The 18,536-nt window shown below is 35.9% G+C and overlaps 1 protein-coding gene across 1 annotated transcript in view; it reads left to right on the top strand.

The window, feature by feature from the left end:
• LRBA (LPS responsive beige-like anchor protein) overlaps positions 1-18,536 on the top strand; it is a 363,194-nt gene that overhangs the window by 56,312 nt on the left and 288,346 nt on the right. Inside the window, exons 17-25 of the mRNA XM_068187837.1 lie at positions 1,618-1,710; positions 2,512-2,620; positions 3,156-3,237; positions 4,840-4,963; positions 5,213-5,405; positions 14,272-15,297; positions 16,055-16,230; positions 17,295-17,448; positions 17,849-18,029. Coding sequence (XP_068043938.1) covers positions 1,618-1,710; positions 2,512-2,620; positions 3,156-3,237; positions 4,840-4,963; positions 5,213-5,405; positions 14,272-15,297; positions 16,055-16,230; positions 17,295-17,448; positions 17,849-18,029 — 2,138 coding nt within the window. The remainder of the gene's footprint in view (positions 1-1,617; positions 1,711-2,511; positions 2,621-3,155; positions 3,238-4,839; positions 4,964-5,212; positions 5,406-14,271; positions 15,298-16,054; positions 16,231-17,294; positions 17,449-17,848; positions 18,030-18,536) is intronic.

Genomic DNA, 18,536 nt, shown 5'->3' with positions numbered 1-18,536 from the left:
TTATGACTCTTTTTATCTTGTGGCTCTCAGAGGGTGGTCACGGTATTGAATTTTTCTAATTTAACAGGAACCTACCTCAACATAGTGGGGAAAAAATTGGTACAGGCAAACAAATGTAAGAACAATTCTTAGAAGGATATGAGGAATAGTAATTCTCTCACTATGTAAAGGCAGAATCTCATTTCATACACTTAGTTGCACCTATTGGTTAATCCCTGTTTATATATGTATTTTTTTCCAGTTGCCCTTTCTCGAGAGACTGCATTTAGGCATGTTTCTAATTGTTTTCTCCCCTTTTAGTGCTAGACTGATTTTTATTTTTCTTTTTGCCCATTTTCATCCGATTTTATTTCAATTATATGGTAATGTGTTACATATGGGGAATTAATAAAAATCTCTAAATACTAAAGTATTTGAATGTCAGGTTGGGTCTCCAATGCAGTACATTTGGTTTCATTTAACAACTAGCAGTAGGTGTTTTTTTTTTGTTAACAAGTGTTTGAGCAAGTCAGCATGAATAGTGAATCCACAGCGAGAAATCACTTTGTTTTCCTGCCTCATTTGTTACACTCCTTGCTCTGGTATTGTCTCCAGTCACTTAATGGATTGCTTGTATGCTTCTTGTTACATCTACTTTTTGCAATTAAGGCATGATAATCTTGAAATTTAAAAATAATTTTCAAAATCTTTGTAAATATTTGGAGTTCTCTTAAAATTAAAAATGTTAAAGTAACCAATTTAATGGGGGGGGGGGGGGAAAGAAAGGAAATGCTTTCCCCCATACATTCAGGAAACTCTGATTGTGTTCTGTGAAGAAAAGCTGAGAAATGGATTTTATTGCTTGAATGGCCAGTGCATCATAAGTTTGCTTATTTCTTTCCTTCTATTGTTTCTGTGGTTGCAGCATTCTCCAGGATAAATTATTTGTTAAACGTAACTGGTTTTTAATCACCCTCAGGTTTTACCTTTAATTCTGGTATCTGGTATAGAACTATTTTTTTTGTCTTAGTTCAGGTGTCCTGAGAATTATTTTTGGGTATATAAAAATAAAAGTACATAACTGTTGATGAGTGCTCAGTTATGTATAGATAAGGCCTAAAACCTTAAAGTCCTTTGAACTCTTTAAAACTTGCAGGTTTAAAATGCCATGCTGTAACATGGAATAGTTTTGGAAAGGCTCTCCAAAATTGTTTAAATGAGCTAGGCTTTTGCCTTCCCCCTAGTGAAATGATCCAAATTTCTTCAAAAATTTTATCTTAACTTATTTATGGTAAAGGATAAGTATTGTCCCTTCTGTTCCAATATGATTTCATGGAACATTTGGAAATTAATATCTTCTTTTTTCAAAGAGAGCTTAGTAGTCCATGTAGATAAATAAAATCATATTTCACAGATGTAAAGATCTGTTGAATACTATGAATCACAGTCCAGCTAGAATCAGATAGTGATGTGGCCCTAAGCACTTGACTGTCTGAAAAGTAAGTGATGAAAGAAATTGGATGTAACTGATAAATGCATTTAGATAGCTTAAGTTTTTATGGGAGGTTTACAAGGACCAAAAACCTGCATTTGTTATTCTTCATATTGACAGAAGACCAATGTGTTTTCTCCACTTAGGGTTGTCTACAAGCTTTTAGCATCACAAAGTGAAGGCATCAGGGTCCAAGCTCTGAAAGTGATGGGATATTTCTTAAAGCATCTTTCTCCGAAGTAAGTACTGATTTGGGTCTTAAAACTAAACCTCCCATGAAAGGAAGGAGTAAAGGTAGGTTGTGACACAGACATTTTATTTGTTACTTTGGGTATAAATTATTGGGTGTATATACACACATTTGTGTGTAAAGGGGAAAAAACTATAATGGAGGTTAATCACTAAATAGGCTTCACTGAATAGGAGCTACTCTTCTTCAACTACCCCTCAGTATATTTGTCACAAATGTATTTTTAATATGGTGGAATTGCTTGTTGCTGGCAGCTAGTGTTCAGGCATTATCACTTCCTTATCAAGCTGATTGAATAGTTACTTGCAGTATGGCCTCCTTCTTTCTAAAGTGACCCTTTTCCAGTGAAATCAATAGCAAGAATTAGACTGGTGAGGTGGAACCCCATGTTACTGAGAACTAGATTTAATATGTCTCAAGTCAACTGTGAGAGTAGGTAACTATTGAGATTGCTGTCCATGGTTGCATTTTTGAGTGAAATGAGGGCAAAGGTGTGCTTTCCTCAGTGTTTATCCAGAAATCCCCAAGGCTGTGTTTCAGCTTTTTGGGCCCATGGGTGAGTGGACCTCATTTATGGAAGAAAGGTGGCTTCCTTCAGGGAATGATTCATCCTTTGAGAATCTGAACGCTTATCCTTTTCCTTCACCAAAAGTGAAAGACTTAAGGAACAAACAAAAAAAAAAACCAAATCTTACCAGTGATGATGTCTTTCTTGAGACACACGTTTTAAACTTTTTTTCCCCTAAAGCAAATGGAATGCATTTTGTTTAATCTTTCTCTACCATTTTAGGAGAAAAGCTGAAGTCATGCTTGGACATGGATTGTTCTCTTTGTTGGCTGAAAGGCTGATGCTTCAGACAAGCTTATTCACCATGACCACATACAATGTCCTGTTTGAGGTAGTCATACACTGTAGTTAGAATCCAATCTTTCTAATTACTTGTAAGACATAGTTAGAAAATTGCTTACGTATTTGTGCTGATATATTCCAGATGACATTAAACCTTAGTCTGATGCAGCTGACTGCTGCTTTTTTCCCCCCTGAAAGCTCACTACTTTGGATTTATCCCCTCCTTAATTTGGTTATGCTCATTATGAGCAATTCTAGATGATGAGTAACCTGTATGTCTCAAACAGATGCTCATGTAGATGTGGCATTTTATTATAGCAATGATCTTGTCTTGGGATAATTGCTTTGCTTAGATTCACATTCATCTTCCAGTGTACTTTAAATAACAGTATGCACTTAAGAGAGAAATAAAAGAATAAAGTAGCTTATAGAGTTTTAGAAACAGGATGAAGTAAATTATCAAGGCAGTTGGTGGGGATTTTTTTGGATGATTTTTAGAATTATGCTGATTGTGCTGAATCCAACTATTTTTCAGTAAGCTGTCTTCATGTACATTGATATGGCATCTTCTTCTTTCTTGCTAGATTCTGACTGAACAAATTTGCACTCAAGTAATACATAAACAGCATCCTGACCCAGATTCAACGGTGAAGATACAAAATCCTCGTAAGAATGATACACATTTTTAAGTGCTACCTTAAGAAAAGTCTGCTGTAAAAGAATCCCACCAATGAACAAGCTTACTAATTACATCTACCAGTCTCCTAATCTCAGTTTTACATTTTCTTTCACTCTAAAAGGCAGATAACTATTATTTAGTTGGGGTTACATACACAGTATGTCTCTATAGCTTTTTGAAAGACATTTTATGTGTCTGTAGTTCATAACTCACCTTTTTTGGCTGTGCAGTCACATTATGAAATGGTTTTTCAAAATACTTTTTTGCAGAGGATACTTTGATTTAGTACACGTTAAAGGTTCCAGCAAAGTTCGGAATGCATTATTTAGTGATGTCAGACTAAATTGCCTAAAATATGGAAACACCTTTCATCTTAAATTACATTCAGTATGACAGTGCTAGATGGAAAATAGGATAAATGTATCTGCTCATTGTTTTGGTTGCTTACTTTATTGGAAATATCTTGATATGAAACTTTTGATGTCTTTTGAACTGAGAGAAAATACTGATCTCCTTTCCTGAATTATATACATTATTAATGTGCTCTGTACATAATACAATGGACTATCAGTAGCTTTGGGAGCTAACTTTTTTCTGGAGAAATAACAGATTTTTCACTTTCGTAGCTGCTTTGTCACAGGTCACAGTTGTAGATTTACTTCAGGTGGGAAGTGGGGGAAGAGAAAAGAAAGCAAAGCAGGTATAGAGGAAAGAAATCTGGTTGCATTATGCCATTTTCCTTCTGGTAAATTCGCATGAATCAAGAGATGTTACCATGTTTCTCTTGCTTTCTCCTAAGATTTTTAGAGTTGACAGTCACTGCTGCGGTCCGTATAGACTATATGGGGACTGAATTGATTCTGAAATTTTGTAGGTCTGGTAGGAAGAGTGACTTCTAGAGTCCCTTTTTTAGATCATTACTGTTATCAAATAAGGAATGTCTCTTTAAAGAAGTTGTACAAGATGAACTGCAACTATCACACCCTAATTCATTTACAAAGTTGACTTCTTTTAAAGTAACAAGAAAAGTCACTGCACCTCTGCTTCAAAAAGTGCGATGTACCCTGAATTTTGACCTCCTAAAATGCAGAAAACATTGTGATCATAAGAGATAAAATTTTATATTAGGAAGGTTTTTTTATAACAAAACCTCAAGTTGGTCACATTCTTTCAAAATTCAGTATTGTTAAAGTAGAGCCAAATCTCATAAGGTAGAGCATTTTTCTCATATATAGGTTTTCTAAAGGATGCTTTTTTATGTGAACCTCATGTAAAAATTATTCTGACAGATTCTGATAGATGGTAAGTTGTCGTGCAGTAATATTTGTGTTCCTTAAACATGATAATTCAATGAATTCCATTTTCTTTAGAGGCATTCAAATCCCCCTGATGGGTGACTATGTTTGAAAAGTATTGAAGAAGGGATTTGTTTTACTTAAACCTTCTTCTCCAACAGAGATAATGCTTTTTCTCAGCATAAAATTTTTTTATGTGGTGTCACTTTCCTTGTACAAACACTGTTGAAAGAGGCCTTGTGTTTTATGCTGTGCTTAGTCCTAATATTTTGTTACTCATTAACTGTTTTACAGAGATTTTGAAGGTTATTGCAATCCTGATCCGTAATTCTCCACAGTGTCCAGAAACTCTGGAGGTCCGGCGAGCCTTTCTCTCAGACATGATTAAACTGTTTAATAACAGCAGAGAAAACAGGAGGTAAGATGGCTTGCTCTATGCACAAGTATATAAAATAATGTCTCCTAGTAAATTAAACTCCTGAGGGCAGATAAAGCTTCATTGCTGTTTCAGCAAATTCTGTACTCTAGCAAAGTCTTCAGTATGAAAAGTTAAAGAAGCTTGCATGTAACAATTTTTTAAAGCATGTTGGATTCTTGACTTAGCTGTTGTATATATTTCTAAGATATATTTTTTAATATGATTCAATAGCACGTGTGTGTTTTGCAGGAGTTTGTTGCAGTGCTCTGTCTGGCAGGAGTGGATGCTTTCCCTTTGTTGTTTTAATCCAAAGACTTCTGAGGAGCAGAAGATAACTGAGATGGTGTACACCATATTTCGGATTTTGCTGTACCATGCAATAAAATATGAGTGGGGTGGCTGGCGTGTATGGGTGGATACACTGTCAATCACACATTCAAAGGTGAGATTAATCAAATTGTAGGAGCATTTCTGAAAAATGTTGGTGCGGGTCTTGCTTTTTAGTAACAGCAGGAACACAAGGTGGCGCACCATAGCTATTCATCAACAAAAATACCTTTTAGTAACATCAAAAGGCTGTAAAACAAATGAGTAAAAAGCAAAGAAATCCGAGTTAAGGCAGATGCTTCTGCTGTTGAAATGTCATGGAATATGGGGTGAGAGTGCAAATCCATGCAGCATGAACGAGACTATTACCCTTTGTTATTGTTCTGTCTGTATTTTGTTGTTACAACCAGAGTTACATCATAAAAGTTATTACTGGTTCTCTGAATGAGGCACAGTAGTACAAAAGGTATTTTATACTGCCTTATTCTAAACATAAGAGTGAGGCCAGTGTGGGCCTCAGAATTATTCTAGTTATCAGAATATTTACTTAAAATGAATTAAATTATAAATTACCTATTTCTACATGTGTGCAACTTAACAGTGTGAAAAGGACATCTTTGAATCCAAAAGATCACTTTATGATACTAAGGAATTGTTGGCATTTCTGAGGTCTTAGATTTTGAACAAATTTTTTTCTAAGAAAAGGTCAGTCTCTGCAGACAGCAAGAACCTTGTTATTTTGCAGCTCTGATTATTGCATTCAGAGGCCCATAGTGTATTCTTGGTCTATGGGGAGACAATTGTAGAAATCTATGTAATAAAAATGGGTGAAATAACTTTACTAAACAGTCACTTAGCTAAGTGGAAGTCCTGTGCAAAGTGCTCAGGGCCACATTTTAACCCTTACAGAGATCACATTTTTGGTGTTGGACCATTCTTAAAATGCTTTTTTGTCAGCTTTACAGTCTTCAAAAACCAGTTTCCTCTCTTTGCCCCAAGATGCAGAGGGCATGGGTGAATTGTACAATGGCAACCTGTAACCAGAGTAAAGATTCCTAATATGCTTTTATATAAAACTGGCATAATTTAGCATGTGTGTGATTGCTGGGAATCACTGGGAATTGTCCCTGGGGAAAGATGGAGAGGTGAATAAAGGAAAACCACCTTTTTAACTCTTAGTCAGAGCTTTGGTGTCTTGAATTTAGAAATTAGCTAGCACATTATCTTATAATCTGTAGTTCTATTCCTAGACTCCTTTTGTAAGATAATGTAATGTCAGAAATCTCATTTAAACAACATCTGTGTCAGAAAGGTTATATGGATTTTTGGTCATTCTTTTCAGTCACTTAATGTGGCTAATCAATGATATAGGGTTCCTAGAGAAAAAAACCCAAGATTTTATTTTGATGCTGTGGCCAAATGTCAAGAACAAAACCCTGCAGTTTTAAAAAAGACCAAAAAGTAGATAGATATAGATAATGTTGGTCTAGTTTATTAGTTTTTATTTTAAGGGCTGTATGTTTTTGTGAAATGCATAGTGAATGAGACGATAGCCTACTACAGTCTGTGTTTCTCATTTTTGGTTCCTGGCATGCTGTGATAGGGAGGTGTCCTTGGTTGTAGGAGTAACTCCCTGTAAGTTTTCCCGAGTCTAATTTTGTTGACATTCTAGTCAATGTATAATATCTGTCTGTTCTTCCAGCCCATTTCAGAAGAAGTTGAATGATCACAAGTTTGGAAGTGTGTGAGTGTGGGCAGGGTGTGGTGGTCGAATATTGAACAACTCATAAAAGAATTCAGTTTGTTTGGACATCAGTAATAATACTAGCTCCAGAAGCCTAAATGAGAATGTTTAAACAGCAAAAGCAGACAGAAACTAACTTGACAATATTGATATGAATGATGGTGTCATTATCACAACTTTAAAATTTCACCTTTATTATGCACTTTCCATTTGAACTTCTTTTATAAGTACTGCATACAATTCATGCAACTAGCCATATAAAACTTGATGATTCTTCAGAGCTGCCGCTTAATTACATAAACATAAATTAGGATAAATCACAAAAAAGCTCTTGAAAAGTGTCCTTATAAACAGATAATTATAATGATTTTTAATCCTGTTAATTTTACTTATTCTAAATAGTCTTGTATCCTGTTTTACCACAATTGAGATTCATAGAGATTCACACATAACCTGGTGTAGACATAATTCAGTGGGCAAATTGTTCAATGCTAAGTGCATCTCAGATGTTTTTGATTTCTAGCATGCTTTCAAAGTAATGTGGGAATTATGGGAACAAAAATATTTCCTTGACATTGCTAAGAGAATAACCAGTTTGGATTTTTCCTATTTCATCTCTAATTGTATTGGGTTACTGCTTATTTTTCCTTTTTACAACCCTCTGTGCCATTCGTGTTACTAATTTATAACACCATTCTATGATAAAGAACAAGTACATAAAGGACCAGTGTTACACAATTGGATAGGTTTTGCAGAGCTACACATCAAGATACATGCAGCTGCTATAAAAAGCCAAAGAAACTCAATTGCAATTTTATTGTCCAGTTTGATAGATTTCCTGCCACCTTTGTAGCAGGGAAGCTGTTTGTCACTGTAACCCTTTCCTCCAACAGCTGCACAGCATTTTATAAGCAGCAGTGGCTTTTCCAGCATAATTGCACTGCATTGGCTTCCTTGCACTCAGAATTTAGAAGGTGTGTAGGTGTGTGCAACCCTTTAAAAGCCAAATTTCTTAGTATTACTCATGTATTTTGTTCATTTCCATATTATTTTTGATGCTTTCCAGATATTAAACCATTAAACAAAGGTGTTTAATCTGTTGCTTCCAATTCAATGAAAATATTATTGGAAAAATTAAATCACAGCTCCAGTTTGTTCTGACTGGCCAGTGTTGAATTTATGAAAGCATCCAAGAACTTCTGTTTTTTAAACATTGCAACCATGCTAACTCAGTCTTAGATTTTTATCTGTCTAGTCCTGTTACTTTTTACAAAGGACCAATGATTTGGGGGTTAATAATAGGAAACAAGTAAAGAATGGTGGACAACATCGCTTTTTAACCTTCAGCTTCCCCAAGTTTTAAAAGAATAAAATTATTTACACTTCTAAATTATATGAATGTTTTAAACTGGGAAGACTAACATCTGCTTATTTCAGGCCCTTAAATATATTTTACTACTTAAAAGTTGATTCATGTTACCTTTCTGTTACAGAAAATATATTCAGGTGAAGAATGATATTTATTTTGAGTTTTTAGTAGCTGAAGAAATTTTCAGTGAGTAAGACTCAGAGATGTTAATATGTGTAAGCTACAGTTCTGTTTCTATTTAAGTGGAAGAATTTTATTCATTGATCTGAATGAGAAGTATAATTTAAAAATGTTAATAGTGGGACCTTACAGTACAGTGTATTTCTAACTAATTGTCAGTTTTCAGTCTAAAGTACACTTGTAATAAACATTGTGACTGTTAAGTAAATTTGCATATTCTTTTGTGCCCTGCTTGTTTAATTTAAGGGAGGAGAAAAAAAACCCAGAGCATTTATGTGTGCTATGTTTTGCCAGGTTTTCCTCACTGCCTGATGAGGGAAAACTAGCAAAAGCTGCAGAGATTGGATGGTGGAGGAGTTAATATATGGTGGCAATTCAAAAACTAATTTGCAGAGAAGTGAACGTGGCTCAGTTTTAGAGGGTAAGAGGCCATTGGAATCTGGAGTCCAGATCCTATTGGCATTCAGGATTTGCTTAGGATGCTTTTGTCTGTTTTTTATCCCTGTCATGAGGGCAGGAGGGTCTCCCACAGCATAGATCTTCAGCTCCAGGGAAATTTGAAGGCTTCAGGTGTTCTTCAGTCCTCTGCAAAGTGTATCTGCATTGCCCTGAGGGGAAGCAGAGGTACCTGGCACATAGGGTCATTGTACTGCTGGTGGTTTTTGGTTGTCACTTGTGCCATGCCTGATATGTCAATGAAACAAAGCTGGGAGTACCCTTGAAATCATTCAATATTATGTGCATTCTAATGGTGTAAATAGTTACTTTTAATAAATATTACTTATTCTACATAGAAATTTTTCTCAGCTTGTCACCTGATTTACGGAGAGCAGAAGGAGCTTGGAGACTGAAATGTGTAGCCTCCTTTAGAGCTGTGCACCCCCAAAATGTGTTGTGATGATGCAATCCCTCACCTTTATGAGGTGTTTTCTTTTTACAGCTTCTTTTGTAGTAGATGTGTGGGAAGGGTTTTCTAATCAATGGCTGGAGGGAGAAGAAAGTATTTTCATTGTTCAGCAGGCAGAGATGTGTACCTGTGATGAGCTCTTACACATGCAGTGTGTATGGTTAATGGGGTCCTCCATCTCATTATTCACTTGGTTTGAGGGAGTGCAATGTCATGAATAAAGCTGCAGGATGCTAACATTTGACTAATCCAAACTGAAAGAAATGGGGATAGAGTAGAAGGGAGCAAGGTAAACTGAGAATTTATAAAGCTGCAGAGAAGCCTTAAAAGAAGAGTGTAACAGAGATTTGCTACTAAGTGCCAGAGCTCTCAAAACAAAGAATTACGGAAACACTAGCAGCAAGAGATCTGGTGTATGAAGAGGTAAGTAGCTCTGAAATAGTCTTCCTAAGGAAAGAAGACTTGAGGAGAGAGAGGATTCTTTATGACTTGGTATAAAAAATCACGGAAGATGAGTCATGTGTCTGCAGCCTCAAGAATTGTTAGTGGTTTTCTTTGCTGTTGCTGCAGTTTGAAGCAATCCTCCTCCATAACTGCAGCTACCTCTGTTCACATTGTGGGGCCCAAATTAGGTCTCCTGGCCGTTCTCTGAAATGGCGGATGTGGAGTCTTTACTGTAGGGCTGCCAACAATATATGGAGATACTGGAAAAGGATGGCAGATGTGAGCAGTGCATAAAACCTGTCACTGGGCATTGCAACAATGGGGTGATAAATGCTGAATTTAGTTACAGAATAGTTTTTTTAATAGCAAAATATCAAATGTGTATGAGATAGGGTTTGACAGTCCCTTGAACTGTAGGAACGGTGGCAGGGATTTAGATAGTGAGACAATACATACCTTGAGATGATTGTGTGCACTCATGTCTTGCTATTTAAACTCATTAAAAGCAACAATTTCTTTAGTGAAAATTAGCTAATACATGTTCGATATGAAATTTGAATTTATTGTTATGTGATGATGTAACAATAAGCTGTACCTTGACTTGATTTGAAGTAAAATGCTGTCGACATGAATAAAATTCTCCCTCAGAATAGCAGACTTTTATGTATTATATTGACTAGTACTTGCTTTCTTATTCTAGAAATTATTTTTTTTCTCAAGATGAGTAAAAAAAAGGCAGAACTCTTGCTGCTTAGGTGAAAATGCAAGATACAGGAACATGAAACCATCTTGGAACAGTGGTTTCCCCCCACCTTGTACATCATTGAATGTGTTTCTGATGGAAGTTTAGACTCCTCCTTTAGAAACCTGTTATCCTGCAAAGTATATTTTAACTTGCTTTGCTTAGCTTTCCTCTGTGAACCACTCAGAAATTGCCCAGAGATTCCTTAAGTCAGTAGGTTACGGACCGTAACTCACTGCATGGTGCACACAATACCTTTGTATCTTTTCCTGTGCTGAGTAGAAAATTAGTTTTGAGATCTCTGATAGTGGTATCTCCTGTCTAAACAGGCCTGTTTGTGTTTGGAGATTGGATTACACTTTTGAAACAGTTAGTGTTAGTAGAAGAGAAGTGGAAAAAGAAGGTCAATAAAATCCTAGTTAAGATTTAATAAGTTGTGATGCTCTTTGAAATTATGAAGTGTTTATTCATTTATTATGAAGAGTTTATTTAAATCAGCACAGGAGCTGGTTTGCACTGAGCAGACTCTATAAGGAATTGTCTAACCAGTCTGGCAAGATATTCTTTTCCTCTCTCTACTCTATGAAATTGCCCTCCTGAAAATGGAAAAAAAGGGCAAAAATATGAATGTATAGTTAAAATATTTTCTCTAAGTTCTTTAATGCAAATGTCAATCATCTTACCCTTTCTCATTGCTGTATGCTATTTTTTCTCCTTAGCAATTAGTAAATGTTGGATGTCAAATTAAGTTAAAATTAATGGCAGAGGCAAATGTTGCAGTTGTTAGCTCACAAGTGTCTTCAACTGGTGGTACGTAGAGATGCATTCCAAGCATTGCAGACAGCTATGGATTAACCATCAAATGATGGTGAAGATTAATGATTGGCCTTTTAGCTCACTAATTTAGAATAATTTCTGGTAATTAATTTTGTATTGTCAGCTTTACAGTTGCAAATGCCTTAAGGAAAATAAAAAATTACTTATGTACATTTAAGGTTCTTCAGGGTAGCAGTTGTCTTGTAAATTGTTGTTTGCTTGCAGATCCTAATGTTTAATCTTTAAAACCTTCATGTACTCTCTGCACTTGCTTTTAGTAATCGTAACTTATTAATTTTGCGTTTTTGTTGGTACTGATTTTGTTAACCTTCGGTGTTTTGTTTTGTATGTAGTTTGGCTTTGTGTACTTGTGTACTTTATTTAATGGACAGTATTTAGTACATTATAACATGAATTCTTGTTGATGTTTATGGTCAAAGTAGAAATTGCTATCCTCGTTGAGTTCAGGATTCTTAGGGAAGGGAGGAGAGTCAAAGCAAACTCACAATCCTGACTTATGGAGAACAGATTTTGACTTATTTTCAGGCAAGGTTGATTTAAGGCTGTGAACCAGATGATCAATTTGGCTGGTAAGGAAAAATCTGAAGCTGCAATAGGTTTTTGTTAAGGGGATGGGGCTTGGCAGCACACTAGAAAGAAGCATTGTAGTGAAAGAGTAGGTCTCAGGTTGTACCAACTGAGATACAACTGACTGGCCATTTCTCCAAAAGTAGTTGGCAGCCCTACAGACTGCCTTAATGGAAAGTGAGAAGCTATAAACTTGGTAGCTTTTACTCCTACATATGCGTTTAATGAGATTTACACTGGAATGATGCATGAAAATACAGATGTTCACACTGTTAAATATTGTGGGGCAATGTGCTTTCTGGAATGTACATGGAAGTTTTGCTGAAACCAAACAATGTTGTTTGAATTTGTTAAATGTCTCTTTAGTGCTTGCTGGAACAAAGCTTTTTAGTAGTTTGGGAAATGGAGGAAGCAACAGGGAGAGAGAAAGGAGGGAAAGTTAGCGGGAGTTAAGTTCAAGTTGTTAGGATTCCTTCTTCAGAAAAGTAGTGATTAGACCTGAAGTAGCAGCTTTGCCTAATCATATTTTGGAAAATAAGTGAAAAGTGCAAGGGACAGCTTATTAGCGTAATCTATTTTGTGTTGCCTTTGACATTCTGATTGTGGTACAAATCAGAAAAGTATTTCCAAAGTAGTAATGCCCCCCACATGCTCTTTTTAGCAAAACCCTAGAATCAAATAATTAATGGATACATTTAGAGTGGATGAACTTTCAATCAATTGTAATCATTCACACTTTTTTTTTTTCGTACATAACTGAATGAAAACTAGTATGTGAAGATTCTTTCTTTTCCAAAAAAAAAACAAAAACAAACAAACAAAAAAAAACCAAGTAGAATGAGATATCCCACTTCTGTTTCAATTAAATCAACTTGAATGAATAATATAATATGCTTCAGGTCATGTTAAAATAGTGCATTCCTCCTGCAGTGCTTGAATATACTTGATTGATGGAGAAAATAGTATGTTAAAAAGCAAAATATTGATATCACAACCTGCCAAAAATAATTTTTGTCTTTGCTCTGTCTTTGCTTATCTCTGATTTGCTAACTGTAATTTCTAGTATATTTTTAATCTGAAAAGTTATTTTTTGACTTCTCTGTGTCATATTAAGGGAAAATATTCCTACTGACTAAGCATCACTTTGAACACCATGTACATGGAATTTTTAGATGAGATCCAAATGAATGACCTGAGTATGTAAGAGAATAGGGAAATGTGTGTTTGCATATTTAGTGGAATGCACTGCTCTACTTTGCCTATGGAAAATGTTTATGATACAGAAAATTATTTAAAAAAAACAACCCTCAGGTGGAGCTTATGTTGGGAAAATTGTGAGAACTGAGCTTGCAGATAAATAAACACTTGTTTTATGGAATGGAAATCTAAATTCTAAATGAAAATGTATGGATAAGCTAAATTGAATAACAGTGTAATAAAAACTTAAGTTAGGCTAGTGATATTTTATTTTTTAAAACACAGCTATTTATTTGGGCAAATGAGTTTTATTAGTGTGTATATAAAGAATTTTTCTATCTGGATTTTTTTAAATACCTAGAAACAACAATAATATTTTCAGCTAAGGAGTAGAGAAGTCTTTTCACTTTAGTCAGTTTGTGTAGCTTTTCTCAGACTGAGGTGGGCTGAATAACACTCACCAAAGGAAATGGTGATATTCCTCTGGGGAATTTTAGGTATCATTTGGGGATCCATAGGATTCTGGCTTTGTTAGGTGCTTTTTTCTGTTCTGACTTTGTGACATTGTGCTTTTTAGTATAAATTTTCAAAAGTTTATTTATCTTTGTGGATTTTTGATCATACTAAAGGTGCTAAAAAGATGTGAAAGCTCTGCTACATGTCACAGCCTCCCCCTTCACAAAAAAATTGAGGTTTTCAAATATGTAATTCTGTGGAACTTATACTTAGGATGTCCTTTAGATCAGGCTAGTTGGAGGTTTTTTTTGACACTGGCTTTACTTTTCTTTCTTCCTTTTAGCCAGGAAAACCAGGCACATGTAAGAAAAACTTGCTGTCAGTTGAAGTGGTATCTAATGTGCAGACTTTTTTATGAAAAGGACAGCATCCAATATAAATTTGTGATTTGAGCATTGATTTTGGTTTTCTTTTTTTTTTTCAAGAAAACAGTCATTAATATATAGTTTTTAATATCCTTTGAACTCTGTTCTTTTAGGTAACTTTTGAAATGCACAAAGAGAATCTTTCCCAAATGTACAAGGAGTACCAAGAGAAAGGAGGTGAGAGGAGTGGGGTACGTTCTTCAGCTCCAATTAGAACAATCTCTGGGATTAGAAAAGAAGCTGAAACCAAGGGAAAACAGCAGTCTTTGGAGTTAAAAGAAGATGCTGATGCTCCTTTGTGCATTACTGATGGTGCTACAGAGTGCAGAACTGAAAAAAAAGAGAAAGTAAACTCATCAGATGGCAGCCACCAAACTCATTCAGTGTCTAACCATAAGGAGGAATTAGAGGGGGAGGATATGGGTGCTACAGAGGATTTAAAAGCAGTGCCTTGTGTGGAATTTTCCCCAGAACCAGAAGCAGTAAAGCCCAGTGTCTCAGAAATCAGTACTGGAATAGCTGAAGCAATTGAAGATTTTAGTAAAGCCGATGAGCTTGTGGAAGAAACAGTTGCTGTCACTGCTGCTTCTTTAGACATGCAAACTCCTGTGGAAGAAGGAACTCCTACAAGTCCAGAAAGACTGGAAAAGTCAGCAGTAGGGGTGGAAGATGAAGATGACTTTGTTGATTTGAAAGATGAAAGTAGTTTGCCTTTACCTTCAGAAGAGCTTGCAGAAAGGAACAAGGAATGTGGCTCTAATGCAAGCGAAGTGACAAAGCAGGAAGAAACAACAGAGAAGCAATCTGAAACTGAGCTTTTAAAATCTGAGGGTACTGAAGGTGTGGATGAGAAGAAACAAGAACTGACTTTGCCAGAGAAGATGAGCTCTGCAGTTCCAGAAGTAGTAACTCAGCCAGATTCAGCGGGGAAAAAGAAGCTGAAGGAAGGAAATGTAGTTACCAGTGAAACCAAAACAACTGTGGAAAACATAAAGGCACACATGGCAGAGCCTGCTGGAGCCTCTGACAAAAGAATTGCCAAGCTTGATGTTTCCAGTGTTGCATCAGATACAGAAAGGCTGGAGTTGAAAGCTAACACAGGCCTAGAAGCACCTCTGCCAACCAGATCCATGCCTGAGGTAAATTCTACCTGTCATTCCTCCATCTAGCTTAAAAATAAAAGGAAGGTTTTTTTAATGAATTTTTTGAGAAAGCATACCTAAACATCCTGGGGATTATAATGTGTGTGATTTTTTGTGTTATCTATAAAATACTTTGAACCCTGGGTTAAAATAGCCACTATTCTTATAATTTATGTACTGAGAATTCTCCAAGATTTTTGTACATCCACATATGCATGCTGATATAAACTGAGTATTTGGCTAGATGGATATAGGTTTGTCACTAGGTCATGTCATCCTACCTTTTTTATACAAGTATAAATTAAGACTGGGCTTCTGTTGTGTGCTGCAGTGCTCCAACCTCTAGTCTTTCGTTTCTAATCCAGCTTGTAATGGTAAATACTCATGTCTCTGAGTACTTCCCTTCTGCAGAGATGCTTCCTAATAGATGCTCTTCAATCTGCACCATTCTTCCTTAAAGGAGGAAAACCACTGTCTGCAGCAACCCCCTGGTAAGGTTGGGTGGCTGCTTGTGAATACCTAGACTGGCAGGTGTAGTAGTGCAGCTGTGGCCTAGTTTGTAGTTCTGGTATATCCATGAAATAGCATTTGTGTAATAGTTTTAGCTTTATTTGGAACCATGTACACAGTCTGGACTTGTTGGATATCCAAAATCTCAATGTTGAATGCATTTCAGTGTGTGCCACAAGAACTAATAACCAGAGTGTGGGTTTTGTGTTTTGTTTTCTTTTTTGTCTGCAAACAGTGCATTCAGCCCTCAAGGCAGCAGGTTTCCTCAGGACAGGAGCTGGCTGCTCCATCGGATGGGCAGAGGAGGGACACGAGGTCAGCTGTGTTCCGTATTCCCGAGTTCAAGTGGTCACTGATGCACCAGCGCCTGCTCACAGACCTGCTCTTCTCCATAGAAACAGATATTCAGATGTGGAGAAGGTACGTCCTGTGCTTTATGTGGAATGATCCAGACTGGGTTCAATTATAAGGGGATCATTGACTTAGAGTCATGGACATCTGGTGTTTTACTCATTATTCAATAGCCTGACTTATTTTTTGACCTACACCAAATTATTCTCTTTTTTTTTTTTTTTTAAGACTCTTTACAGACATAACTGTGTATTGGTTCAGGGCCTGCACACGGATTTGGACTGAAATCCTGGCTACATATAAGTCAGTGGCAGTCTTGATGTTGATTTTTATTCAACTAAGCTTTTAATTTTTCTAGTTTAACTTCTAGCAGGGATCTGGAATGTAATCATGAAGATCTTTGAAAACAGCAGTAATTCTGCAATTTAATTTTTAATAACAGTTTTAATTTTAATTTCAGTTTAATAACTGAAATAAGAGGGGGTTCCATTATTAGCTTGTAGTCGTGAGTGTCGAATTTAAATTTAACTGTATAGGTGTTCTGACCTGATAAAAAGGAATGTCAGGATGAAGAAATAGTGTAGGTAAGTGATTTGAACAATTTAAACTGAATTTTCGTCTGACTATAATTTTTAGGATATGTTTACGTTAACCTATATATAGATATAGCTAAAATATATTTCTGTTTTAGCCTCTGTTTTGGAAAGTTTTTGTCTAAGTTTTTGTGCTTTGTTGATTTTTAATTTCTCTGAGAAATTCTTAGAGTTTGCTTTAGTTTTCCAAAGATTTAAGTTCAAATCTAGTTCACTGTTCCAGCAGAGGTTATTCTGTTTCCTGATATAGTGACTTTTGCTAGCAAGCATAGACCAGCCTATAATGTATCTTTATACAAATGAGAATTAGCAATCATCTTGGTATTTTTAGCAACCTGTGATCTTGAGCAGTTTATGAACAGAAAAGAAATGTAGTTTTAGGTTTAGGCTGAGATGCATCAGTTGACCCTTAAGTCATGTATTATTTCCTTCCCCACTACTAAGTGTCTGGTTTTAGTTTTGCGAAAACATCAATATTTTAAAATACCCCAAAAATAAAGCTCTGTTCTGAATGTATTTTTTTTTTTAATTTTTGGACAGCCATTCTACAAAAACTGTGATGGACTTTGTGAATAGCAGTGACAATGTGGTGTTTGTTCACAACACGATCCACCTCATCTCTCAAGTGATGGACAACATGATCATGGCCTGTGGTGGTATCTTGCCATTGCTTTCTGCTGCCACATCTGCTACTGTAAGAAATTCCATTTTTATTTAAAAATTCCTCACTTGTGGGAGGATGCCTTTCTTTATGGAGTGTATTAATTATTGTATCTGTCCTTTTGGGAAATGGAAATGCATGTGGTGTGTTTCCACAGGCAGCTCTTTCCTCCCTTTGCTCCTTCCACACTTTTCCCTAAGATAAATTAGGTGCTTGCCTTCTTTGCATGAAGACACTAAAAAATTTCCTGCATTTGTTATCCCACAGTGGTCTGGAATAGGATTAAATCCCAATACTAATTCCTGGAATATGAGTAATTATTACTTTTGAATGTGACTGATAGTGGACTTCCAGCACACATTTTTCTTCATTTAGCGTGCAGGAATATTCTTTGGGAAGAAGTAAATGTTGCTTTCAATTTTTCTCTGTGTAGCATGAATTGGAGAATATTGAGCCAACTCAAGGACTTTCAGTAGAAGCATCTTTAACATTTCTCCAGAGATTAATCAACCTTGTGGATGTGCTAATTTTTGCAAGCTCTCTTGGTTTCACTGAAATTGAGTCTGAGAAAAATATGTCATCTGGAGGAATTCTGCGACAATGTCTTCGTCTAGGTAAGCAAATACGGCCACTTAATGAGCATCGGAGCTAGCAGTTACTAAGCAGTTAGCAGCTGTTAGCTTTATTTTTGTTCCTGTTCATTGTTTTGTTAAATCAAGATTAAATGTAATCAAACATTAGGATCTTCTACAGTTTTACTGTATTCTGCAATGAATATATACATATTCCTCTCTAAAAGTTTAAATAATATAAATTAAGTTTGGTAGCCTGTTTTCATTTTATCCATGAGGATATTTCTTTTGCCAAAATTCCCCAAATAATCAAGACTGAGAATATAGCAGTTTGCAATACTTAGATAAGAGGTTTAACACCTGAAGGTGTGAAAACTAGAAGTGTAAATTTCTGAAGGGTTCAAATTGGGCAATAATTTTATCCAACTATTACAGTATGCTTGCTTCAAATTGGATTGAAAGAAAATGGTCGGTTACCTAAAAAAGTAACAAATATTCTGAAAATGAGAACATAGCAGGGTCCAGGTAGTTAATACAGGAGGAGAGAAT

Source organism: Anomalospiza imberbis, chromosome 4 (genome assembly GCF_031753505.1).
Source record: "Anomalospiza imberbis isolate Cuckoo-Finch-1a 21T00152 chromosome 4, ASM3175350v1, whole genome shotgun sequence".
NCBI lineage: Eukaryota > Metazoa > Chordata > Aves > Passeriformes > Viduidae > Anomalospiza > Anomalospiza imberbis.
This window is presented reverse-complemented; position numbering and strand designations above follow the sequence as displayed.